The sequence below is a fragment of the Colius striatus genome, chromosome 2, assembly GCF_028858725.1.
Source record: "Colius striatus isolate bColStr4 chromosome 2, bColStr4.1.hap1, whole genome shotgun sequence".
In the NCBI taxonomy this organism is placed as follows: domain Eukaryota; kingdom Metazoa; phylum Chordata; class Aves; order Coliiformes; family Coliidae; genus Colius; species Colius striatus.
Window position 1 is genome coordinate 2,661,217 of NC_084760.1, and position 27,197 is coordinate 2,688,413.

General features: G+C 36.0%; 1 protein-coding gene across 1 annotated transcript in view; it reads right to left on the bottom strand.

The window, feature by feature from the left end:
- GRIK2 (glutamate ionotropic receptor kainate type subunit 2) overlaps positions 1-27,197 on the bottom strand; it is a 421,372-nt gene that overhangs the window by 156,633 nt on the left and 237,542 nt on the right. Inside the window, exons 9-10 of the mRNA XM_061989233.1 lie at positions 19,113-19,226; positions 13,771-13,977 (exon numbers count right to left, since the gene is read on the bottom strand). Of these exons, the coding sequence (XP_061845217.1) occupies positions 13,771-13,977; positions 19,113-19,226 (321 nt within the window). The remainder of the gene's footprint in view (positions 1-13,770; positions 13,978-19,112; positions 19,227-27,197) is intronic.

The window sequence follows — 27,197 nt, forward strand, 5'->3', positions numbered from 1 at the left end:
GATAAACTTATTAAAAAATCAGCTTCAATAAAAATAAGGAAGAAAACTGTGGTGGTTGAGTTAAAATGTTTCTGATGTTTGTAAGATGAAGTCTATGAAACACTTTAAAATGTCATTATGCAATTTATTCATTGTATTATACGAAGTTCTGCTTCATTCTGGAAGACAAAGATCAGCAGAGGGGTACAAATACATAATGAATAAGAATGCATGAAAGGCAGATGTAGCCTAACTACTGCACAATTAGGAAATTTACAGATGACATGAAGTTATTCAAGGTAGAAAGACTACAGAGCTGCTCTGTGTCCTTTTGCACACAAAGAAATGGAGGATAGTAAATAAAATGTGCTCAGAACATGAAACAATGAAATGATTCTTCAGATTAGGTATAATTTAGCTCTTTCCTTTTGGGACCTGTGGATGCCAAAACTTTAAATGTTTTGAAATAATTGAATAAAATAATTAATGTTATTTTACACACATACAAAAATAAACCCCAAAAAGCTGTCTTAGTTGAGTAAGACTCTATCCACAACTAACTGCTGGTGGGCTAAATATCATTTTGTTTATATAATTTTCTTGTTGGCTGAGCAGGCAGGTTGGGATACTGGGTAAAATAAGATTTTATTATGAACAGCTACAATAAGGGGAGAGGGGTGTACATGCATAGAGACACATATTGCATCAATAAACAGAATCACAGAATCTCAAGGGTTGGAAGGGATCTCAAAAACTCACCCAGTCCAATATCCCTGCCAGAGCAGCACCACCTACAGTAGGGCACACTGGAACTCATCTAGGTGAGTTTGAATGTTCCCAGACAAGGCAACTCCACAGCCCATCTGGGCAGCCCCTTCCAGTGCTCCCTCACCTCAACAGGGAAGAAATTCTTCCTTGTGTTTCTTTGGAACCCCTCATGTTCCAGCTTATACCCCTTGCCCCTTGTTCTATCTTTGGGCATCATTGTGAATAGCCTGAGCTAAGTTTTTATGTATTACTATAAAGGACACAGTGCAGCTTCATACAAGTGTGCATTTTGCATCAAATTGATTTTCAAATTTCAGTCACACCATCTCACTTGAACATGTTTCTTCACATATTTAGAAGAGAGAAACAGACAATTTAGCTTAGAGAAAATTGTGGATTTGTTGTTTATTTTCAAAATCAAATTTTACATTAATTTTTATGCTACAATCTACAACAGTTTATCTGAACTGCATGTGTTAAATCATAGAATCACAGAATGATAGGGTTGGAAGGGACCTTTAGAGATCATCCAGTCCAACTCCCCTGCAGAAGCAGGGTCACCTAGATCAGGTCACACAGGAACGTGTCCAGGTGGGTTTTGAAGACCTCCAAGGAAGGAGCCTCCACACCCTCCCTGGGCAGCCTGGGCCAGGGCTCCCTCACTGAAACACTGAAACAGTTTGTTCTTATGTTTCAGTGGATCTTTTTGTGTTCCAGCTTCATCCCATCACCCCTTGTCCTGTTGTTAGACACCATCGAAAAAATGGATGTCCCAACCTCCTGACAGACACCATTTAGATATCTGTCAGTATTAATGAGATCTCCCCTCAGTCTCTACTTCTCCAGACTAAACAGCCCCAGGTCCCGCAGCCTTTCCTCATAAGAAAGATATTGCAATGCCCTGATCTCATTAATACAAGTATTTAAAAGGTGGATGTCAGGAGTATGGGGCAACACTAAGATCTATTTGCAGGAAAAGAAGTTACTCATCCTTGACAGTCACCACACATTACTGCCAATCAGGCCCCAAGATGTCAGGAAACAGCAGAGTAAAAATTGACTATGCAAATCAATTCCAAGCTATTGTGATGAAGTGAAATGATTTTCTTACCAACACACACCCACAATCAGTTTCATTTGGTATATCTTGGACTTAAGTCAGAAGTAGTACTTATCAGTTCCCCAAACAGTTGTGATGTTGTGTTTTGGGCATCATTCCCAAGGACACAGCTCCTGCCAGAACATCTTTAAACTGTTTTACCAAAATGAAATCTCACTGAAAGTTGTCATACTCCAGTATTCCACAGTCCCTCCTCCCCACCTTCCATGAAATGTTCACCTTGAGGTGTACTAAAATTCTTTGGGGATGAGCAAAAGACGTATCATAGCACAGAGCTTTTGGACTTCTTTTTTTCTGAGCTTTTAAGTACCAGTAACAACAGTTACAACTCATTTGGTTGTGTCATTTGTGCTTCATGAGCACAACTCTAGTTGATTTATATAGGTCCTCTGCAAGTTTTTCAAAATCACCCTGCTAACATTTCCAAACGAAACAAATCCAAGTAACACTTCACGTGAACATATTCAGAGTGTGCCCTGTTCAGAGTTATGAGCAGAATTCCTTATCTACCAAACATGCAATAAAACTCCTTAATGATTACTCCTGGGAGGTTAAATGAGGTTAAAATAAGATCCAAGCAGGCAGAGAGATGGAGTAAGGGAAGACTGGGGAAACATGTACCCATCAACTTTTCCTGTACAGCGGAACTTATTTTGATCTTTGCAGTGATTGAGTACTGTACATTGAAGGATGGATATTGTAGAAACAGACTGAGCTAAAAGATTTGTGAGAAGCTCTAAAAATAACTTGCTGAAGATTTGACATGAAAAGCAGAATTGCAAATCACCTGCTTGGACGAAAAGAAGAGATAGAATAAAAATGTAGATACATAAATTTGTCTAATAAAACAGGGAAGCCCCAATTTCCCAATAGCTCTGCTATTAGAGAATCCTTATTTTAACATGTATTTCACTTCAGCAGACAAATACATAGAAACAGTAACCCCTATTTTATCTATCATTCCTCACATAACATTGCAGTGACAAAAGTGATTGTAAAGATCAGATAATTGCATGAGGATAAAAATGTGTCACACACATACGAATACAGTCCTAACCCTGGGTCCAACCAGTTCTTAATCATTGCTGTAAACCATAGATGGTACTTGAGCTAAAGAGTCATCTTTTGGTGTTTCAGTGGAAAGACTTCACAGTGCTGCCTTGATGGGATATGATTCATTTCACTGGCAGTGCAGTGAAAATGAATTCATAGAATCACAGAATGGTAGGGTTGGAAGGGACCTAGAGATCATCCAGTCCAACTCTCCTGCAGAAGCAGGGTCACCTAGATCAGGTCACACAGGAACGTGTCCAGGTGGGTCTTGAAGACTTCCAAGGAAGGAGCCTCCACACCCTCCCTGGGCAGCCTGGGCCAGGGCTCCCTCATTCAAACACTGAAAGAGGGGTTTTTTATATTTAAGTGGAACTTTTTGTGTTCCAGCTTCATCCCATCACCCCTTGTCCTGTTGCTAGCTGCTATAGAAAAAAGGGATGTCCCAACCTCACAGTTTTCATCTGTAAACTGAAACTTAAGTATTTTATATAACCAAATGCATTAACCAGGCATATCCAAATAGATAATACAAATAAGGATTGTACCAGTTAAGACTTAAAACATGTTATTTGTTGTGTATTAACTTTTATATGTTATTTTTTTTAATCCAGCCTCCATATTATTCGGTTGCTAATTCACACTTGATTTCCTCCAGTGCTAGCAATCTTTTGCCAGTAAATTCTCAGGGAGCACTTGAAATTACTTCCCACCATTTCCAGAGACTTTTGAACCTGTGCCTGGACAAATCTAAAAAGGAAAATAAACTCTTTTTGTAAAAAAAAGGAGGCAAGGGAGGATGATAATGGGTAACCACCTATTTGTGAAATAGACAGTCAAATGGTCAAGGTAAGGAACAGAAATTACAACCTAATACACTAATTATCATCAAGGATCCTGACTCCTAGGGTAGTGTACTCCCTGAAGTTCATCTATACTTTAAATAAAATCCTGAGCTATCTATCAGAATGTCAAGAGAGTATGGATCTTGCTCCAAAAAGTTAGGTACAATTCTTTGATAAGTCATTGATAGGATTTGGTAAGTGTGGTAGTATGAAAAAGAGGAAAAACAGAAATGGAAGAAGTAGAGAGGTTATTTTCACATAGCAACAGAAAAGGAAATTTAGAAGAAAAATCTTCATGACCAGTGGTTAAAATTGGGCAAGTTAAAATTAGAAAACCATAATATCATAACTGTAAAATACACTACTTAGGCATAGTGTAGTTAAATAAGAAGGCATGATTCACTTTAAACCTAGCCTCATGTGATTTCAGATAAATAGTACAGATAATCAGAAAACCCCACACATCTCAGACCCCTTACTGAGAAGAACATACCATCAGTCTCCTGACACTTCTGATACTGAGTACTAAGAATGTCCTTACAAACTTTTCATCCAATTTCTTTGGGAAACATGGGATGTGATCAGCTCAAAAGACTGTAATCATATTTATGACTATTAAGAAAAAGTATATACATTTAATTCTGTCTTACTTTAAGACTAGCTTTACTAAATGCAGAATGTGTGGAAGTTTCTTACTCTTTGAAAAACAGCCACTGACTGTCAACTTCTGTTTTATTGTAAAATACAGAAGTCTTGTACTTCAGAAGTCAGTAGCTGCCTGCACTTTCACAGGGAATTCATATATGTATTTCTGCTGTGTGCCTCATTGAACTAATACACATATTTTGCACTCTTGGCCTAAGGTTCTGACTTAGGATTTCTTTGATATTTTAGACTATTGAGGGGGTTTTTTTATTTCCCTGGCATTTTTTCAATACTTGCTGCTGCACTGTACCTGAAGATTATTTTCTGTATAATATTTACTCTGAATTAGGATCTGTTTATACATTTTCCACGTGAATACCACATGCAACCTTTGTTGCAGAGAGATTAAGTAACAACTGTCAGCATGTGAGTACAGAGACCAACGTTTGGCTGTTGATGTAGTGTTAAAGCTCTAGATGCTAATAGTATGGTCATGCAGAATACATTCTCTTTGATCTTTCACCTTAAAGAAAATCCCCCAAAAAAGAACTGAAGATGCATATTATGGTATATTTCAATGAACTACAAACATGAAAGATAAGAATTTACAGAGAAGGTCTGTAAGTCTATGAACATACAGATGTTACTTGAAGCGAAAAACAGAAGCTCAAGTAACAAAAGGACATGGTTAGTTATTTGTCAGGGAGACATCTGCTGCTGCTTATTTAGTTTAGGACAAATGACATTGAAAATAAAAGGTCAGAGAACTTGAAGCTGTGGATCAATGAATTAGCAATTAGACTGAAAGGCACAAAAAGCACAACTGATATTTTCTGGCATATTACAAATCGTCATCATAAATTATCCTATAGACCCCAGGACAGATTTCATACAGAAATGAAATGCTGCCTTAATGAGCAGAATAAAGCATGCAAATAGTAATAACTGGAAGACAATATGAATATTTAAAATGGTAAAAATACACATGAAAAATAAGTTACAGGAACTTAATATGTGAAGCATTATGAATGCTTTGTCGTGACACAGAATACCCAGAAGGAATGGGAATACTGTTTCTAAATATTACATTATGTGAATTAGTAACTTTGTTTAAAGAGAAGGTTGTGCTGGAAAACTGTCAACAAAGCTTAACAAATTAACTAAAAATGGCTACTGAAAATTCAGAGAATGGCTCAGCATGGAGCAGCAATGATTAACCTGCAAGGTAAATAAATTCATACCAAGAAATACAAGTATGTTCAGAGGAGATGGGCTTCCAATGGCTAAAAAGATGAATTAGGAAAGAGATTCATTGTAAATAATACATAGGAAAGCTGAAAATGCAAGCAGATATGGATAAGGGGATGGAAAGGACATTGCAGCAAGGTGGAGGTTGGTCTCCCAAGTAACAAGTGATAGGACAAGAGCTAGTGGCCTCAAGTTGTGCCAGAATAGGTTTGGATTGGATATTGAAAAGAACTTCTTCACTGAGAGGGCTGTTAAACACTGGAATAGGCTGCCTAGGGAGGTGATGGAATCACCATCAGGAGGTTGATCATAAGTTCAAATTTATGTTATCTATAGAAAAATTTTGGCATGATTAAAATTTTCATCATGTGCCACCTTAACATCAGTTGCAGATTCTTGCTTGGATTAGACCTATACAAACATTTTGCTTATATAATACCGTGGAGAGTAAAGGTAGGCATTTATCAAAATAAAATGAGATCTCTGTTTTAACCTAGTTCACATGCATATTGTACTTAGGTTTTCCATGAGTTTCTGTAGATCTGGATTTTTTTGGGTTGGAGGTTTATGCACAAGTACTTTCTTGAAAGATGCACGTGGAAAGATACCTTGCTCTGTAGCTGATTCTTTTTCAGGCAAGAAAACTGTTATCAAAAGACTTATTTTGCAATGTTTGAAGTGTTATAATATTTAATGTAATTTGAGTAGTATCTGTTCTAAAGAGCTTAAAAATAGTGCTGCAAGCATGGAGAACTAAGGCAGAATAGAATCAAAATGAGATAAATATGTTTATTCCTTTACCAATGGTCTTTTACTTGTTAGTAAAGTAGGCAAAAAGGTAAAATATACATATCACTGTACTCAATACTGAACACAGTATTCAAAGTGCAGCCTCACCAGTGCCAAGTATAAGGGTACAATCACTTCCCTAGTCTTACTAGTCACACTATTCGTTCTAATACAAGTCAGGATGCCATTGGCCTTCTTGGCCATGTGGGAACACAGCTGGCTCATATTCAACCAGTTATTGACCAATAACCCCAAGCCCTTTCTTCTGGGCAGCTTTCCATCATGCTTCCCCAAGCATTCCATAGGGCTGTTATGATGAAAGTGAAAGACTCAGTACTTAACGTTGCTGAATCTCATATGATTAGCCTTGTCCCAGTGATCCAGCTGTCCTGTTTCCTCTGTAGAGCCTTCCTCCCCTCAAGCAAGTCAACACTCCATCTCAGTGTCATCTGCAAACTTATTCAGGGTGCACTTGACACTCTCACCCAAATTATTGATGAAGATGTTAAAAGAATTGGTCCCAACATTGATCTTTGGGGAACACCACTCGTGACTGGTCACTAAGTCGATTTAACTCCATTCACACCACTTTTTAGGCTCAGTCATCCAGATGTAAGTAAGATCTTATAATCCATTTGACTAGAAAAGCATATGCTTTTCCAAGCCATGAGTAGCCAGTTTATCCAGGACAATGCTGTGGGAAACAGAGTTAAAGGTTTTCATCAAATGTAGGTAGACAACACCTACAGGCTTTTCCACAACTACTAAGAGGTCACATTGTCATAGAAGGAGATCATGTTAGTCAAGACTTTATGGCCTGGCTTTTTGAAAGTCAAGGACCTGCCTTTCATAAAGCCAGGCTGACTGGGCCTGGCCATCTGGTTCTCTTGTCCATCCTACATAATAGCATTCAAGATGTTCTTCTCCATAACCTCACCTGGCACTGAGGTCAGGCTGACAGGCCTGTAGTTCCCCAAATCCTCCTTCTGGCCCTTCTTGTAGATGGGTGTCACATTTGATAACCTGTAGTCCACTGGGACCCCTCTGGTTATCCCAAGACTGCTGATAAATGACTGAAAGTGTCTTGGTAAGCACTTCCAGCACCTCCCTCAGCACCCTTGGGTGGATCCCATTCAGCCCCATAGACTTGTGTTTGTCTAAGTGTTGCAGCAGGTTGCTCACCATTTCCCTTTGTATTATGGAGGCTTCATTTTGCTCCCCTTCCTGCTCTGATGCAGCACAGTATGAGAAAAGCCCTCATCTAAAATATTAGGACAAACCAGTGAGGAATATGTTGCTTAAGAAGTAAATTAATGAACTTCTTAGGAGAAACAGAGTCACTGCTGCAGACAAATGTAAAAAAGACAGGTCTGGCCCAACAGCTGTTTTACTGTATGGGCAAGGACAAAAAATGATCTTTAAAGATTTATATAAGATTTGGCAAGAAGTGAACACAATCTCTGTGGAGAGGAAATTAAGGAGGAAAACATCTGAAGTGACTCTCTTCTGTTCCTGGACATTTATGACAATGTTGGTGTTAAAAAGAGTGACAAGAAGGAAGGAATAAAAAAAGAGAAGTAAAAAAATAATGAGGTAAATTTATGTTCAACTGCATTTGACAGTAAGATAGGCAGGATGAACATTAAGAGGAGTCTGAGATATAGGTTTAGGTGGAGAAATATAGGTCAGGGAAGAAAAGGTAGATTCTTCAGAAGTAAGAGAATCACTTCTGTACTATGTTTCTAACTCTTTTTAATTTCTGATATATCATGCCATTAAATGGTTAATCTACACTAAGAATTAATTCAAACTGTGTTAAAAGAAGGAGAAATAATAATTTCTGCGTTTAAAGTGAAAATTTTTTAGCTGTCAATGTAATTGGAATAAATATTTTTAAACACCAATACAGGAGAATGCTCTAAACTTAAGGCCTAAATAGCCCAAAAACTTTCTTCCAAATTCTAATTAAGATCTTATCATGTTAATTCAGAATTCTTATTCTATCAGTACCAGTGTAGCTTCTCATCAGCAATGCACTCAAATGATATCTAGATATAAAGGCATTCTCTGGAGAATCTGTTTTTGAATCTCAACTTGTGTCATATTTAGGGGTTTTCTTTTAGGTTTACTCAGTTGATCCATTCATTTACATTAATACATCTATAGCATTTTTAAAAGAAATGAAATGAATGATAGTTTGCAGTCCTAAATATTGACTGCAAAAGAAAAGAGATAAACCACTGGGATAAAGCCCTGAATTTTCCAAATTCAGATAAGCAAAGTAAAACACTTTTCTGAAGTCAATACTATTTTGCTTCCAGTTAATAAGGTTGCCCTGCAAAACACTCTTCTTATTTCAGCCTGATGATGTTGCCTAACACAACAGCCATGATGTCGTGCAGAAAACAAGTCATTTGAAGAAATACAGAAAGGGAGATATAGCATTGCATTTGATAAAAAGAAAAGACAGATAAATGAAGATGTTACAATCCAGTGATCCTCTATGGAGAAATATATTGACAATGGACTAACAATAATGTTAAGTAAGTAGAAGCAAATGAGTAAGTATATTAATTTAAGAGCATCATCTGAGAAAAATGTATCAGTAAGAGCTGTGATACATATAGCTTTGAAAATGTTGACATCAGATCCGTGTTTTCACTGATAAAGCGAGGCAACCATAATGCAGACAATGGTGCTCTAAAGAGTGCTGACGGGCCACAGGTTTTACTGTCCAACACATACAATATTGGTGCAAAAAGTCAAAATGCTTGATATTTCTTTCTCCTAAAGTGTCTTTAACTCCCTGCTATTACAAAATTTTCAGAGATTTCGACTAATTAAAAAGGCATGGCTGAACTGCTGCATTGTATTGAAAATCTCAGCTGTCAGACCTTTTGCATGGAAGTTACAAGGAGGAAAACTCTTTCCTTGAGGAGATGAGGCAAGTGAATCTCCTTATCCTTTCCTTATGAGGTTTTATATGGAAGGACTTGATGTAGGTATAAAGGAAAGATAGAGCCCAACCATGATGAAATGGAATATGAAAATGAGAGGAAGAGAAATGAGAAAGATAGAAGAAACTCAAATTCCTTTACTCATATAGGTTTTTCTTTGTCTCAAAATGGAAGCAACAAAAAACTTATATAATTTCTTATTAGAAACTTTTTTCCACTTCTCTACAGTAATACAAAGAACTTGGCTTTAGTCTGTGAAGAATTCAAGAACCTTAATTGGTTGGTTATTAAAAAAAACAAAAGAGAGAAAAATAACAAGCTACTGAAGAAAAATGTCTCCAGAAACATTTCAATCATGTAAATACCTGGAACTGTTGTATTATTGAAAGAATATAAGACCACTACTATTTTTACAAATATTAAGCATTTCATGTGTAGGTATTTGTTAGTAAGATAAAGATTTTTTCTTAAATCCAGAAGATACTGAAGTAAAACACAAAACTGTGTCTAAAGCTGATTCAAGTGAAGTAGTGCTTTCCAACTGTCCAACTGCCAAAGTCTTAACTTCCTCCAAGCTGAAAATCCTACTCTTCTGAAACATGAAATAGTTCCCATTTAATCCTCACAGATAATAAAAGAGCAGTCATGATCTAAAAATCAGACCTTCACTGTAATTTTTTGTGAATCATAAAAGATGTACAAGCTTTAACGTCTATTTGTACTGCCTAAGCTTTCTGCTTTAGAGAAATCTTTCCAAAAAAAGGGAGCTATCTTTAAAGGTATATAATAATGACAGGTTACTTCCCAGTGGATTTTTTACTTTCATTTATATATCTAGTAAAGTATAAAATAGTAATTTTTGGAACCTAACTATATGAAAGTTCTAAAATAATTTTGGAGCTGTAAAGTACAGAAAGCAGGAAAAAAAGAAGCAAAAATACCTATTTTTCTTCTATCGGTATCTGTTAACCATAGGCAGACAGAGTTTGTACACTCACACAATACAATCCAGTGCCATAACAACTTTTAGCACTGCAGAACAACCTGAAATCTTCAAAACTGATAATTTATAATTTCAAAACCAATTCAAGAAATCTATACTTGATTTAAATTCTTGAACCAAAGACAGCGAGTCAATATAAAAAGTACTTCTTTAGGGGTGAAATCTCTTTAGGGTTAAACCACCACAAAGGGAGACACCTGGATTTTAGCTTCCCCTCTAACACCTTTGCCTTGAATTAACTAGAGAGGAAGGTAAAATATGTCATTAAAAATTGGGACAAATAAATCTGACTGCTTCACTAGAGAAATTAAATTGAAAATGTTTTCATAGGGAAATCTTATCTATATTTGTTATCCTACCGAATATTTCTCTTCCATGTGCAGCTATCAAGATCACTGTCCTTTCCAACAAGAGTTCCTTATCATTCAGTTGTCAATGGGAAGGAATCACTGAACTACTTTCTCATTTTTAGTATTTAACACATATTCAAAGGGAAACTAGTCAATGTTCAAAGAACAACATCAGAATAATGGCACATGGTAACACAGAGTAAGTCATAGAATCATAGAATGGTAGAGTGGGAAGGGACTTTTAGAGATCATCCAGTCCAACCCCCCTGCAGAAGCAGGGTCACCTAGATCAGGTCACACAGGAATGTGTCCAGATGGGTCTTGAAGACCTCCAAGGAAGGAGCCTCCACACCCTCCCTGGGCAGCCTGGGCCAGGGCTCCCTCACTGAAACATTGAAAGAGTTTTTTCTTATGTTTCAATTGATTTTTTTGTGTTCCAGTTTCATCCCATCACCCCTTGTCGCTAGATACAAGAGAAAAAATGCTGCCCCAGCCTCCTGACACTCACTATTTAGATATTTGTCAATATTAATAAGATCCTAAAGTAGTCCAAGAAAGAAGAAATGTGAGTAAACTATGGAAAAAGAGACTAAAACCACACAAAGCCTAATGTAAAGACGTCTGTCTCTGTTCACACTACAGAATTCCAAGCCTGAGACTGAATGATATACAGAGCTCAGTCCAGGTAACATCATCTTCATTTCATTTACACTTTTTAGTCCTAGCAATTATGTGAAGTTTCCAAGAAGTAATTTAAAGAGTTTATTTAAAAATTTAGATCCTAGCTATACCTTTTCTTTTTTATATAAATTGTGCATCTTCTTTTCTACACACAAACTATACTGAAATTATCAGTTTTATTTATTCTTCAAGTACAGATGTTACAAACTGCCATCGTAAAGATATGTACGAGAGTGTAGTGTGCTTCCTTTCTGAACTTAAGTGACTGACAGTTAAAAACTAATAAGATGATATTTTAAATAAACTTTTAAATAAATTTTAAATAGACAAATTTTAAGAGCATTTTTTTAAAGTAGATGCATATACAATGGAAACTTTCAGACCTCTGGCTTCATTCTGTAGTCTATTTATTTTTATTAGAAGCTCAGGTAGAAAAATTTAGACAGAATCACTTGACCTTCCCAAAATAAACAGTAATTGAGCTGGAACACTTCATACAAAAACACAACTTTTTGACACTTTAAAAAACAGTCTCTAAGGGAAAACAGAGCCTGAAAAACTCTGCTACATGGGTCACGTGAAGTACTAACCATATGCAAACATTAAATGCAGTAACTGTGTCTGTCTGTAATTCTTCCCTAAATTCTTGCTCATCAGTTCTGAGGTGTACAGTGTTGCATGCTATCAATAACATGCACACAAATAAAGTTCACAGATGCATAAATAAGTTCCATGTATTTAAATAGATTAAAAATTAAGAATAGATACAACCAGAGGAATAAAAATAAAGGAGGATTTTAACAGTATCTAAACTTTTTGATCTTTTTTTACTAAGCAGACATCATTTCAAAAGGCAAAATAAGTTTTAATCTAAATGTAGTTAAATGTTGTTTATGGGAAAATACAACATATGTTCCATTCTCTGTCGTCAAGAGTAAAGAACTGGAACATACTTTACTGCTGCAACTTCTTCAAATGCATTTTAGTTGAAGATTATCTCAGTGAAAAGCTTAGGAGGCTGTAACAGTGCTTGTTCAATAAAGCACTTTAGGACTGAATAATAAAAGCAGACAAAAATGAGCATTTTTCTTTGCTTCTGAAGAATTACATAAGGAATCTTTCCACAATATCCACTGCAATCATGGAAAATTAGTTCCAAATGATGATACTGCCTAACAACCATCAAATCCAATAGTTACACTGGCTTATGCATTTTTACCTGTGTGAAATATGCATGGACAGAGACTAGCTAAATATCTACTTGCTTTCTATGTGTACTAGGTACATACACATAAAGATACATATAATACTCCCACGTATTCCTCTTAAAAGTGTGAAGCTAGGCATAATCAACAGCTGTTGCAACAGCAATACCAGATTATTATTTACTAGAAAAGCACAAAGATGATAACTCTCTTAGTAAATATGAATATTTTGATTACCACATGTTCTGCCCATCTGCTGATATCTTCAAGCAAATGGAAGCAAGAGCAGTGACTATTTCTCTTCAAGCTATTCATGCAACTCCTGTCAACATCAGGTTTAACTTGAATTGGCTCTAAAATAGTCACCCCTTCTTCTTATTTTAAATGACAGTGACGTGCAGAATCTGTTTTATCTCATTCTTCAGTGAAATGTGTACCTATTAAACAATTTGCCCAAATAAATGCAAAAAGAGACAATGGTGTAATTTTCCAATTGACTGGAATGTTTCTGAGAGACTGAATTAAACTGGTGTGACCAACTGGGAAAGCATATCTTGATGGACACAAAGTAATGCCTGCCTTACTCATTTACAAGTAATTGTGATGGGATGTGTTTTGACACAGTGCAAATGCTTCCATATATATTGATATTTTTGTCTCACTGCTTGCACTTTATTGTTAATGTTTCAAGGAAGATGTGTATATCAAATCATTTATGTGCTTACACCACATACAGAGTTTAAGACAAAGTCTCAGGTTCACTGTCAGAAGATGAGGCTTGAACTTTTATTGATTAGGGAAGACATATGTTTTGACACCAAAAAGCCCTATATATTCACTCTCTGAAATAAACTCTGAATGGTACTTCATATTTTACTTAAGCATATGTCGCAGGAGAGGCAAAGCAGCTTGGCAGAAACAAACACTGACTATAAGGAAAACAGAAATGCAGAGTAGTCGTCATTTAACAACCAAGTTCTACACTAAAGAAATCACTGATGTGAATCAACTTGCATTACTTCTTCAAGCATCTGCATTTTCAAATGGCATTATCATAAAAGTTCTATAGTTTGTAGAGATAGAATTGAAGTATAAATGGAAGAGCAGCAAGCTACCAACAGTTAACTTACATGATCAATTAGTTCACGAACCATTCCGTTCCACTGTCCACTGGCATCTTCCTGGGCTCCGTATTTTCCATCCTCCACCAGTCTAATCTCATAGGAAAATCCAAGGATAGTAGACAGCTCCCTGAGGAGGTCAATGCAATAACCTTCAAATCGATCATTTCCATACAAGGGTTTGTCAGACTTCTTGAACATAACATATGGCTCTTCCTGTACAAATTAACAAGAACAGAATGGTTAATGAGTGCCCCCCATACCCGTCTTTTTAACCTGCTGTAGCACTGTGTCGTTATACTACTCGCTGTACAAGGAACTAAAATGAAAAGCAGAATGTCTGTCTGAAGCCTTTATCTTCAAGCTGAGAGGTCAGAAGATGTTCTTTTTCATTTTTATGGAAAAAAAAAGACATTGTAAACACCATAGACAGATCTTCAAGGAATTCATATAAATATCAAATTTAAGTGCTCCCTACAAGACACATTGTACATTAATATCAAATGTGTTGTTTGCATGGATGTTGCCAGCCTCCTAAAATGCCCAAATAACATGCTTTTGCAACTGAAGAAAATTAATTCTAACTCCAAACATCAGTCAAATGCTCTAAGCACTAGGTTTTATTTTTCTTTACACAAGTATTACAACTGTTTTCTCAGTGCTTTGTGCGGTAAAGTACAGACCACAGACGGAGGAAAAAAGTCTGTGAAGGCACCTCTTTTGCCTCAAGCTATTTAAACTACAGTGTGATGGTGTTGTGCATAAATTGGTGAGCAAAGAGAACAGCAAACAAATTAAAATGATTGTCAGAACACTCATAAATATGGAAAGAAACAACAGTTAAGAAAAAGCCTGATTTTTTACATTTATTTCTCAATACAGAGTAACCTTCCCCAATACAAACCTGAAGGGAAAAAGAAAAAACACAGATGGTAGGGTTCTCCACTACAGTATGGTGCCAATATTAAGGTTGTATTTGATAGGTTAAGTACCCAACTCAGTCCTTGTTCATGTTTTAAACAGGCTTTTTCATTTTTTACAGTAGTAAAAAAATAAGCACCAAGTAACATAAGACAAATTGTAGCAGCTGTAACGACTGCATCAAATACAAGTCTCAGATAAACTCTCCAAGGTAACTTTACAAATTTCATAAAGCCTGACATCGCCAGAACAACCTACAATGGTCCCATCCCCTCAAAATTACTCTACTACTTCGTATTCTTTACACTATTATGTTTCAGGTGCTGCATTCCATTCAGTTTTGAATACTGCAGTTCAGGACAAATGTGGACCAGAGTCTACAAAATAGGATGAGGAAAGACTGTAAGAATATAGGTTGTTTTAGTTAAGGAAGAAATGGCTGAGATGGGAATGATAATGGCCTTAAACTCTGGCAAAAGAAATAAAGGACAGAAATTAGGGGACACTTTATAATGGTGACTATAATCGCTACAGTGTTTTATCTAGAATTTGGACTGTTTTGCCAGAAGAAAAAGCTAAGCTTAGTCACTCCTTGCTAAAAAATAGTCATGAAAATTGCAGTATGTGGGAATCTAATGTAAAAAGAACATTCACTGTCCAGGAAGATGAATCATGACAATTGAAAAATTGTCACACAGCAGGATGAGCATGAGCCAGCAACGTGGCCTCATGGCCAAGAAGGCCAATGGAATCCTGGGGTGGATTAGAAGGGCTGTGGGCAGTAGGTGGAGAGAGGTTCTGCTCCCTCTCTACTCTGTTCTTGTGAGACCACATCTGGAGTATTGTGTCCAGTTCTGAATTCTTCAGTTCAAGATGGATAGGGTGCTGTTGGAGAGAGTTCAGCATAGGGCCACCAAGATGATGGAGTGGAGCATCTCCCTTCTGTGTGACTAACTAGTCACTCACTGTATAGGAACTCATTCAACTTTATCATGAATACCAGCCCATTGAAGCTGCCCATGGCTGCTAACATGTGAGCAGCTATCCTTAAGTTGTGTCTTAGACTGACACAAATATTAGTATTTGAGTGCCAGAGCAGAATTTTCAGAGTATGTATAATTCATATAGTTCTGATGTAAGTACTATCTTTAAAACATTGAAGATACATCTAACTTCAAAGCCAGGTATGATCTTAAATCCTGTTCTTGATGTTAGACTGTAGTTTAAATATTTGCAAAAAATATCACAACTGGTTATGAAATGGTGGTCATGATTGTCAATGACTGTGTGACTTCTTTTCCTGCCCATAGGGATCTTATCTAGAGTACAAGTTGGATTGTGTAGAGGAGAGCCACCAGGTCAAAGAAACTGAAAAACGTTACCAATGCATTCATCAGCAACCAAGACCATAAGAAAATCCAACACACTTGTAAAGAGATTTCTGAAGATTCAGGATTATCACAAAGGGATAGCATTTTATTCTCAGAGATCACCCCAGTCCAGTGAAAGGAGGTAAACAAAAGAGAGTTGATTTAGTGACTAAAAAAGTGATATAATAAAAAGTGGTCTTGTTTCATGAAATGTGGGTTTACGCCTAGCTAAAAAGATCTCTAATTTATGTGGCCTTTGTCTTAGCACTAGGAGAGTCAATTATCTGCAAAGGCAGCTAGATAGCACCTAAACCAGCCTCTAGAAAGAAATACATACTTGTTCAGTACAAAATACTAAGAGAAAAAATTAATCACCTCTAGATGCAAGGTAGATAAAATGTTTTACTCAACTCTTACTGATGGTAATTGAAATGATGATAAATCTCACAGAAAAATATGTATCCTCAGAATAGTTATATTTCTCATTTCAAACATTAAGAAAAAAACAAGGTCAAGATGCTTGTATGGTTAACTGAATGTTAATTAAATGATTCTTGGTCAATGTTGCAAAGGATAAATCAGAGGATGAGACACCTTTGAGACACCATGGCCATAAGTGATACTACAAGTTTACATAAGAGAAAGCAAAATCTGACTTTCATAATTCTAAGAGACACTAAAAGGTACAGCAGAGTGACACAGAAAATACTAAAAGTAATTAAAATACTTTTTTCTTAAAATGCAAAGATTAAAATATGTCTAACTCAAAGGTGCTGAAAGCACTTTTCATATCAGATTCAACTGAGAGACAAATAAATGATCACGTAATTAAAATGCTAATTAATAGTGAATGCTAATATCGTTAAAATGGTCATAAATGCATTAGTTATTTTAAATGTAAACTCATGAGAGGGGAAAGCCTCCTTGAAGGGAACATTTGGAAAATAATCGAACATTTTGTGGAAAGCATAGAAATAGATGAAAGAAAGTTCTGATACCACATAGAAATTAATCCCATATCCTTATCTGTTGAGATGACATTTCACTACAAAAGGTAATCCTCTTGATCTGGTGCTATATAAAATTGTGCAATAAAATTTACACACATTTAAACTCAATGAAGTTTGGCTGCCAAAAATTTAATTACAATCAAGTAATCCCTTCTGAAGTACAAAATGCTAAAATCCTTCTAGGTAACTTCTCAATATATATGATTCTTTTCATAGTGTTTGGGTTTTTTTTAAACAGTAATCCATTTTTTTTACATCCATGTGTAAGACAGAAAAGAGATTGTTTTTCCTTTCTGATAACACAAACATTGAGTGAACACTAAGTAACAGAAGATATCATGCAGACAAATATTTTGGGAAGATAGATTCAACAAAATAGTATCTATTTTAAAATTTTAAAGGAAAGCTTTAAGAAACAGCAATGAAAATCCTAGCTTTAAGAAAAAAAACACAAAAAATCACTCTTGGGAGTAATTACTTACTTATTTTCATCAACAAATCAGTTTGTAAATAATTTTAAACCAAAGAAGACGTTTAATTTCTTATCAAAATAAAATATCTTCAAAGAAGATTGATACAGAAGAGCCCCATCTCAAGTCAGATAAGTATAAGAGGTAAAAACACAAATAACCTAGTAAATGTAAGTATTTTTTTTTACTAGGAAATTACTGCAAACTACATTGAACTCAAAGTACTACAAATGCAGATGCAGTCATTCCATAATTCTATGATCCTATGAGATTATATGTTTATCAACTTGAATTAAGAGCACAGGAAAAAACTGTGGTAAAACCATACTGGTCTCAGCATAACAAGAATTTATGACTGAAAGTGAGTCAGCCACATTCTGATTATATATCAGGTATGTATTTTTCAATTAATGGAATAAATGAAACAAATTATTTTAGAAGACTTTCTGTAATTTGTAAGTCTTCAAATAAAAACACACCTTATAAGTAAACAAAAAATACTCAGTGGATTGAATTATATGGCTTATGTTACATAAAAGTTAGAAACATACTATCATTTGTATCTGTGTACCTAGGAAAAATCCTTCTAGCTTGAAATGTCAAAATATTCATTGTTATATGTTATTGAAGGATAAAACTGTAGGGAAGTGAATTATTTTCTGATATCTGCAAATTCATCATAATGCTGGCAGCAGATCAACAGAGCAGACACACCTCTGGAAAGCTTCTCATCTGTGTTGTAATTGAAATCACAATTTCAAAATTATGGTGTGGAAGTGAGTGAACATTTTTTTTGACATAACTAAATATAGGTAATGATAAGTAACAGATGCTTCACGCATCGCTGTGAATTTGTCAACAATGGAAATGGAACAGAAGTTACTTGAAACATTTCTTCTGATTTATTTCAAATGATTGCTCAATTAGCTTTCTGTATGATGAAGAGTTGCATCTTAATAATCAATTAATAACAATGATGAATCATAGAATCATAGAATGATAGGGTTGGAAGGGACTTTTAGAGATCATCCAGTCCAACCCTCTGCAGAAGCAGGTTCACCTAGATCAGGTCACACAGGAACGTGTCCAGGTGGGTCTTGAAGACCTCCAAGGAAGGAGCCTCCACACCCTCCCTGGGCAGCTTGTTCCATGTTGAATAGTTAATACTTTCCTTAGAGGTAATAGTTTTTTCTTATGTTTAAGTGGTATTAGATTAGCAAATGGAAGCAACACATTTTGTTGGCTAGAAGAGTAAAGCTAAGAGCCAAACCACCCTTTAAACAAACACCTTTTGTCCTCACATATGGTGCTGAACTAAACAGCTTTGTAAACATTTTAGCCAATAATAAGTGAAGTAACTAATCAACTAACATAACTCTAAAATTGGAATAATTTGCTTATAATTCAGATGAGAGTAAATATCCATGACTAGCTTAATAACTAGAGCTCATTCATGACAGTCATTCCTAAGGAACTGTAACATACACTACAGACTGTTCATTACTGTTGCAATTAGTACAGCATTTTTATTAGCTCTCCTGTACAACTGTATTTCAGAAAAAGCAAATGCAATTGCTTACCAAGATGGTGGTAACAATTAAAGAGCGATTGGACAGGGAATCTGAGATGTTTGCTGGTTTTCCTTTCTGATTCTCTGTCATGTTAAGGCCACTCAATGGATCCCAAGTTCCAACCTATAAAATAGTTAAATTATCATGTAAATTGTCTATTAATTACACTTCAGCATCTGAAGAAGAACACTGTAAAGAAAAACAAATTGCTACAGAAAAATAAAACTTTAAACTTTCTAATATTTATTATTAAACCCTGCTCCATTGTTCTCTGTCAATACATTTCAAGGCTGCTTCTTTGAAATATGATTCACAATACCTCAAAGTGTGCTTTGTGAAGTGTGACATTAGTGGAAAAAACGATGCACAGACTGTCTAAAGCTACTCTGAACGCTCAATTTTCCATTTAAATTTCATTCTGCAAGATAAGGTGGAAATTCATTTGTAAGGCAGAGAGCTTTACAAATAGAGTCGAATCCCTACAGAAGGATTTACCCTTTTTTCCCGTGATCAAACAGAACAGCAAAACAAAAGGATGTTTTGGGGAAAATGTGGTGGAGAAGTCTGACAGTAGGTTAAGTGTAATAACTTAATTGATTTACAGATACAGAGCTCTTTTGACATTTTATACCTTGAAATTCTTATTCCAGTCAGATCAATGGGATTTTTATCCAAATAAGGAGGTCCAGGATCTTGCTTTAATTTTCAGGTCAAAGATCAGTGTCATATATTAAGTAACAAGGCTTATGGATACATTATTTATCTGCAATTTCAGCACTGTACAACTAAAGTGGGCAAGTATTATATAGAACTAACTCATTTTAGACATCAAAACATTTATATAACCTCACAAAAAAATCCACAAATGTTTTTTATTTGCTTTTAGACAGAATTTATAATAGCTCTTAAAAAATCAAACTATAGCTATAATAAAGGTACTTAATAAAGATATTTTAAAGCAAAACAAGTGAGTTTTGATTACAAATATATGTGGATGGATGGATTTGCATTACTGTTTCAAACTGATGCCTAAGAAAATCTTTCTATAGTTTTAACAGTACAGATAGTACAGATCAGGTATGTTCAGGATGTAATGTGGTATGGATTATAGAAAAGAGTTTAATCCATACAAGAGAAGAAGATAAATCAGTGGAAGTTGTAATGGGGAAAATACATTTTTTCTTTTTTTTTTTTTATGATTTTCTCCTCCATGAAAATCTATATTTTATCTTCCTTTGCATAATGTTCAGTTCCAAGAAATCATTCCTTTGAATAGCTGTGATTCTTGAGTTTTTGTTATTCGGTATCTCGTAAACCAACGAAGGAATCATGAAAGGAAGAAAGGAAAACACATGTGTTTCCAATACAATCAGAAAAAAAAGCAAAGTATTGAAACTAAACCTTACTACCAAAGCTATTCTTCATTTACTCTTTTAATACTATCTCATCTGGTGGCTCAAAAGTCTTTTAGGAAGCCAAAAATATTTACTTTGCAGCTTGGCTACCATAAGGAAAGTATAGAAAGACTGACAACTTTTAGTTGCAATGTTCTGTTACTTATGGCAATCACAGTGTTTGTTTACTTCAAAAGAACAGAATAACAAGGAATGACAAAGACCAGATCTTGAGCCTGTCTCTGCTGTTTCTTCACACAATGGAAGCTGGATGAATCTCCTCAATGAGATTCAACTTTGGGTAAACAAGTAGCATAACAATTTCTACAGAAACATCATCACTTTATCTGAGGAAATTAAAATCCTAAATTCATTAAATCATATGATTTATTCAGATAAAATTAATAATTGAACTTGGCAAAAACTAATACACTGCTAATTAAAATACTTGCTAATTTTTAACATAGCCCCAGCCACAAGAATATGAATAGTTATCAACGGTTAGAAGTTATGTGCACCCATATAGACTGTAAAAGTTATCCACAGCATTACTTTGAAAAGAAACCTGTCCAAATAAATCATCCTACACTTTTTCCAAATTAGATTAATTGCTATTTTTGTGAATCAAAACTCTAAGAAATAGAACTAAGTATATCCTTTGCATTAACTATAATGAGCTTGAACTCAACAATATATATCACAGATGCTGATATACTACTGATACCTATTGGTCCCAAATCACATAAACATCTCAATGCTGCTGCTTCTACAGAAAACTGTACACAAATAGAGCAGCAAATTAGTCTCTATTTTCTCAAGCACAATGTTCTTATTCTAAAGTAGCTTTTTGAATTGCTAATATGTTTTCACTAGGAAAAATTAAATGCCAAACATAAAGTTGCAAATAAAGTTGTCTACTATATATCACTGCAATTCAAACAACTTCTAATGCATTACATCAATTTCCAACACATTTTCAGGTTTTCCTAAGAAGTGAAACAAACTAATGTTCTAATATACCTGTTAGAGAGCATGTTCACACACTAAATAAGCTGACATGGAGGCTCTCAAGCTTTCGATTCCCTATTCTTCCATTTGAATCCCATAAATGGCCAGACTATTCTGTAGTGAGAATGCCACTTTGAACAAGTGAACATAGAACAGAATCCAAACCAGGAGTTCCCATGAAGCTGAGGATGTGCTACACAGAGATGCAAAGATTCTCTGCAGTACAAAGAATTAGCTTAGACAAGGACAGTCTATTCAAGTTGAAGCAATTCCAACAAGAGACTAAAGAGACTAAAAGACACATGATCAGATATCATAGAACATACTGTAAGTTGGCAACTGAGGTGTTCCTCAAAGACATGGACTACAATTTCCTGTCTACACTTGAGTGATCTAGTTGTATGGAACAAGTAGTAAAATAGTCCTAATCCAAACAAAGCGTTGATGTTTGTGATACTCTCAGACATCATATCAATAGGAAATTTACAGCAAATTAATCTTTTTGCTTTCATTGAAAATTATGACCACTTAGTCAATATTGAAAGGCAACTAAAGGGGAAAAAACTAGGAACTACATGCTTAAACTCTACCATAGAGTTGCCATTTTCTCATTGCCTTTGTCTATGAGCACATCATCTCTTTAGATTCCAATAATCTGCAATAAGCTTGCCAGTTTCTTATATTCTTTCTTTGACTTCTGCAACTGGCCATTTTCAGATAGAGAATACTGGACCAGCTGCATCTAAAGATTCTTTCCCCATGTCCCACAAGGAAAGTTTACCATCAACTTTCAGTCAGGTACACTCTGAGGTTTCCAAATGGTCAATCAATTCTGTACCACTCAATCAAAACTCAGAATCTTCAAAATATTTATGACTCAATAGTTTAAAAATGCAATTTCAAATCTCAATCTCACCAGAACTGTTTAAAAACAAGCAGTGTCATTATAAAAAGACAAAACCCAGCAAACCCAGAGAAGAAAACTGGCTGATGTTCATAGAAATGTAAAATTAAGTTGATTCTTTTAGCTTCAAATATTTTATGAATTAAATCTCCGAGAAAAGATCAGTACAATTGCACTTATTTCCAGCAATATTAATTTAATTTCACAGTAAAATGCAACTGGCAAGATTTGTGAGGCAATAATACTCTAGAAAAAGTGTACTTATGAAATAACATAAACTAAGAAAAAAATATCAGATCTAAACAAATATCAATTCAAATTCTTAAGACTGAAAACTACTTACTGTTAATATATACAATATCTTTTTTTTAACCTTTAATAAGTTCATATAGTAGAATAATTGGAGATAATTATGAAACATTTTTGGACCTTTATGTGGATGGAAAGTGCTGATTACAGTCATCTTTCATATAGAATTTATATAGTTTTTTCAGCAATCTAGTGGGAATGTGAGAAGAAAGCTATATTGGACTTCAACTCAGTTACTAGTCTCTTCTGGAAACATTAGTTGGATTTTTGTGACTTGTAATAATGAATTTGGTATCAAAATGAAGATCTGAAGTCCTGTGTCCCGTTCTGGGCTCCTCAGCTCAAGAGGGACAGGGAAGTGCTGGAGAGAGGCCAGCACAGGGCCACCAAGATGATCAGGGGACTGGAACATCTTTCATATGACGAAAGGCTGCAGGACCTGGGGCTGTTTAGTCTGGAGAAGAGGAGACTGAGGGGGGATCTCATTAACATTTATAAATATCTAAAGGGTGGGTGTCAGGAGGTTGGGACATCCCTTTTTTTCTGTGGTCTCTAGCAACAGGACAAGGGGTGATGGGATGAAGCTGGAACACAAAAAGTTCCACTTAAACATAAGAAAAAATTGTTTCAATGTGAGGCAAAGGAGCCCTGGCCCAGGCTGCCCAGGGAGGGTGAGGAGGCTCCTTCCTTGGAGGTCTTCAAGACCCACCTGGACATGTTCCTGTGTGACCTGATCTAGGTGAACCTGCTTCTGCAGGGGGGTTGGACTGGATGATCTCTAAAGGTCCCTTCCAACCCGACCATTCTATGATTCTATGATTCTACATAAACCTCAAATCTTATCAAAATTCTTTTTTTTTTCAAGGTCATTGATCATTAGCAAAACTCATTTCTCAGATGATCTAGTGAGTTAAACATTAATGTAATCTGAAAGTCATATTCAGACTTGTCAATTTGTATAGATTGTATTGTAATGTAATCTTGCATACAAATTAAAGGTTCATAGGTGAGAAGATTAGCTATATAAATTTAACAGTACTGTAAGAACTGGTAACCACTTCTTATGTCATTCATTTTCAAAGATACAGCATGATCCTAGTTTATCTTCTAGTGTGTCCAAAGTATGTGTGCAGTTTATGATATAGTAAAGATGTGCTTCTAGCCATGCCAATTGTAATTCCTCAAGGTATTTATTTAAACAAAAACAAAATCAAATTTGTAATGTCTGCTTAGTAATGTCCAGACTTGCTTCAAAGTTACTACTCTGCTCAAGATCAGTTCAATAAAACTGTCATGTTTTCATAGAATCACAGAGTGGCAGGGGTTTGGAAGGGACCTTGAAAGATCATCTAGTCCGACTCCCCTGCTTAATTAGGTCCATCTAGATCAGGTCACACAGGAACACATTCAGGTGAGTTTTAAAAACTTCCAGAGAAGGAGACTCCACACTCTACCTGGGCAGCCTGTGCCAGGGCTCCCATAAACACACCAGAAAGAGTTTTTTCCTTAAGTTTCAGTAGAAGATTTTTTGTTCCAGCTTTTTTCTATTACCCCTTGTCCTGTCACTGGACACTACAGAAAAAAAACCTTGTCCCATCCTCCTGACATCCACCTTTTAAATAACTATAAATATTAACGAATTTCCCCCCTCATCCTCCTCTTCATCAGGCTGAACAACCCCAGGTCCCATAACCTTTCTCATAAGGAAGATGCTCCAGTCCCCTGAGCACCTTGGTGGCCCTGCACTGGTCTCTCTCCAGCAGTTCTCTGTCTCTCTTGAGCTGGGGAGCCCAGAACTGGACACAGGACTCCAGATGAGAGTTTGGCTGTCAGTTAAGCACCACACAACCACTCATCCACCCACTCCCAGAGAGATGGGGGAGAGAATTTAAAGGGTAAAAGTGAGAAAACTCATGAGTTGAGTTTTTAATTGGGGAAATGAAAAATCTTGAAAGCGAGATAAAAATAAAACCCAAGAAAAACAAGTGATGCAAAAGAGGGCAATTGCTTACCACCAATGGAGTGATGCCCAGCCAGTCCCTGAGCAATGATAGTCCCTGCCAACCTGCACCTCAGAGTTTTATCGTTGATGACATCATGGAGTATTGGATATGCCTTTGGCCAGTTGTGGCCAACTGTGACCCCTCCCAACCTCTTGTGCAACCCCAGCCAAGTCACTGGCAGGGCAGTCCAAGTAGCCGAAAAGATCTTGACACTGTGTAAGCACTGCTCAGCAATAACTGAAGTATGAGCGTTACCAATAGTATTTTCAGTACAAGCATAAAATGTAGCCCAAAAAAAGACACTATGAAGAAATTTAACTCTATCCCAGTCAAAACCAGTACAATAATTCACTACTCCCCAAAGAAGCAGCATCATACACTCCTGAAAGTTAAAATTTGCTGAGTTTATATATATTCTAGGACATTTTACTGAGCAGCAGTCTCATGAGATGTTATCCATAAAAATTCTATGAAGTAGCTTTCTTACTTCAGCATGTTTGAGAAAAAGCAATTTATCTTTATGAATAAACAAGCATTCCTTCAAATATCCTTCTTTTTGAACTTCTTCCCAAATTCTCCTAAGAAAAGCAACATTTTTTTGGCTCTGAGTCAACTAAGACTGTACCCGCTACTCCCAGTGAAGTGCCACAAGCATTGTGTTAGGAAGGATCAGTGTCCTTCTGCAGTGGTATCTATCAACTGCCTAACTACCATCAAAATCAAAGATGTATTCAACACTCAACGAACCAAAAAGCATATCTGGAGTTTACTCTCTTTTCTTTACTGTATTTTGTAAAGTAGTTAATAATAGTGGTGATCACATTGAGAAAATAATTCATTGTGCTTTGCTATACTTGTGCTTTCTGATATGTTGTCTCTCTTTTTTTCTCTAAATGTTACAAACCCCAATGTTTATTTCATATGCTGGTTGGGGTTTTTTTTCAAGGTTATTAATAAAGACATTAAATAAAACAAGACCTTAAATCGATATGTTATGTGAATTACAACTAATTTTATGTCTTTTCTATTCATCCTGTGTGTAGGATCCTGAGAAAAACAAGCCAGTTGCTAACAGCTGTGTTCAAGAAACCTAATTCTTCTTCAATGACAAATTTTCATATCAAAAGTGGCATTAGATTCAGATTTTATTACTACCTGAAGTATAAAATCATTTTCCTCACCGTGCAGCTTCAGTGTAAATACTGATTTATTGTCATTAGAAGTATAATTTGCTTAGTAGTGGATTTGGGGATTTTCAATCTGCTTTACAGTAAAAAGTTTCAGTGTGTCCAGAGTGACTGTCAGCAAATTTTCTTTTACATCAGCAGCACTCCAATCATTTCTTAATTTTGTCACTTTCATCTTAAAAGCTATCATTTCTGTGAGACAGGGATTTTTCATTGGAAATGCATCCTTCTTATTAATTCATATTTGATTCTCACCTCTCATTCAAGAGTTTCAGGACCAGGTAACCTCTCTACATTCTGACATCACATATGGCATCTTTGTTAAACCAATAAGCAATTTTTCTGTTGTCATTGACTTCATCAGTCATTGCACTCAAATGACTTTGGTAATCTCCCATTCGTCCAACCAGCCAACTTATCTAGAACATTTTTTAACAAAATCTAAAAAAATAGCTCTTCTAGAAATTTTTCAAAACACTCCTTTTCTCTCCCCTCCAGGAATGTTTTTCTCCATAAGATATCTCCCTTCATCACAAAAGCGCTGTATATTACAATTGAAATGTTGTCCTCCGTATGAGAAAACATTTTCCCCTATTTAGGAAGAAGTTAGATGAAATATCAGCTCTTTAAAGTATGGAAACATGACACACATCATATGGTACATATAATTCCCATATCTTCCCACAAAACGAATTCACCAGAAAGCTGTGTGGACATTCAGTGGGATCTCGGCCGGCTTGAGAGGTAGGCAGAGAGGAACCTCATGAGGTTCAACAAGGACAGGTGGTGGTTTGGGAAGAACACTGAGAAGCTAAAACATATGGAAAAATGTGGGGAAAGCCTCCTGAAGAAAAAAGAAAATAAAGAGAAAGGATATAGAAAGTGCAAAGATATGAAGAGGGACAAGTGTACAGGAATGAGATGGGAAGAGAGATAGACATGGATGGGGGGAAGGGAAGGGAAGGGAAGGGAAGGGAAGGGAAGGGAAGGGAAGGGAAGGGAAGGGAAGGGAAGGGAAGGGAAGGGAAGGGAAGGGAAGGGAAGGGAAGGGAAGGGAAGGGAAGGGAAGGGAAGGGAAGGGAAGGGAAGGGAAGGGAAGGGAAGGGAAGGGAAGGGAAGGGAAGGGAAGGGGGATAGACTATGATGTAGTAGATGGAGTTCGTGTGTGAAGGAAGGGGACTGAGAGAAGGATTCACTATACCATAAACAGAAGCTAATCTTTGTGATAGTTCTTTTAAATAAGAAGGACTGGCTAAAACATACCATCTTTACTAGGAAGCATCCTACTC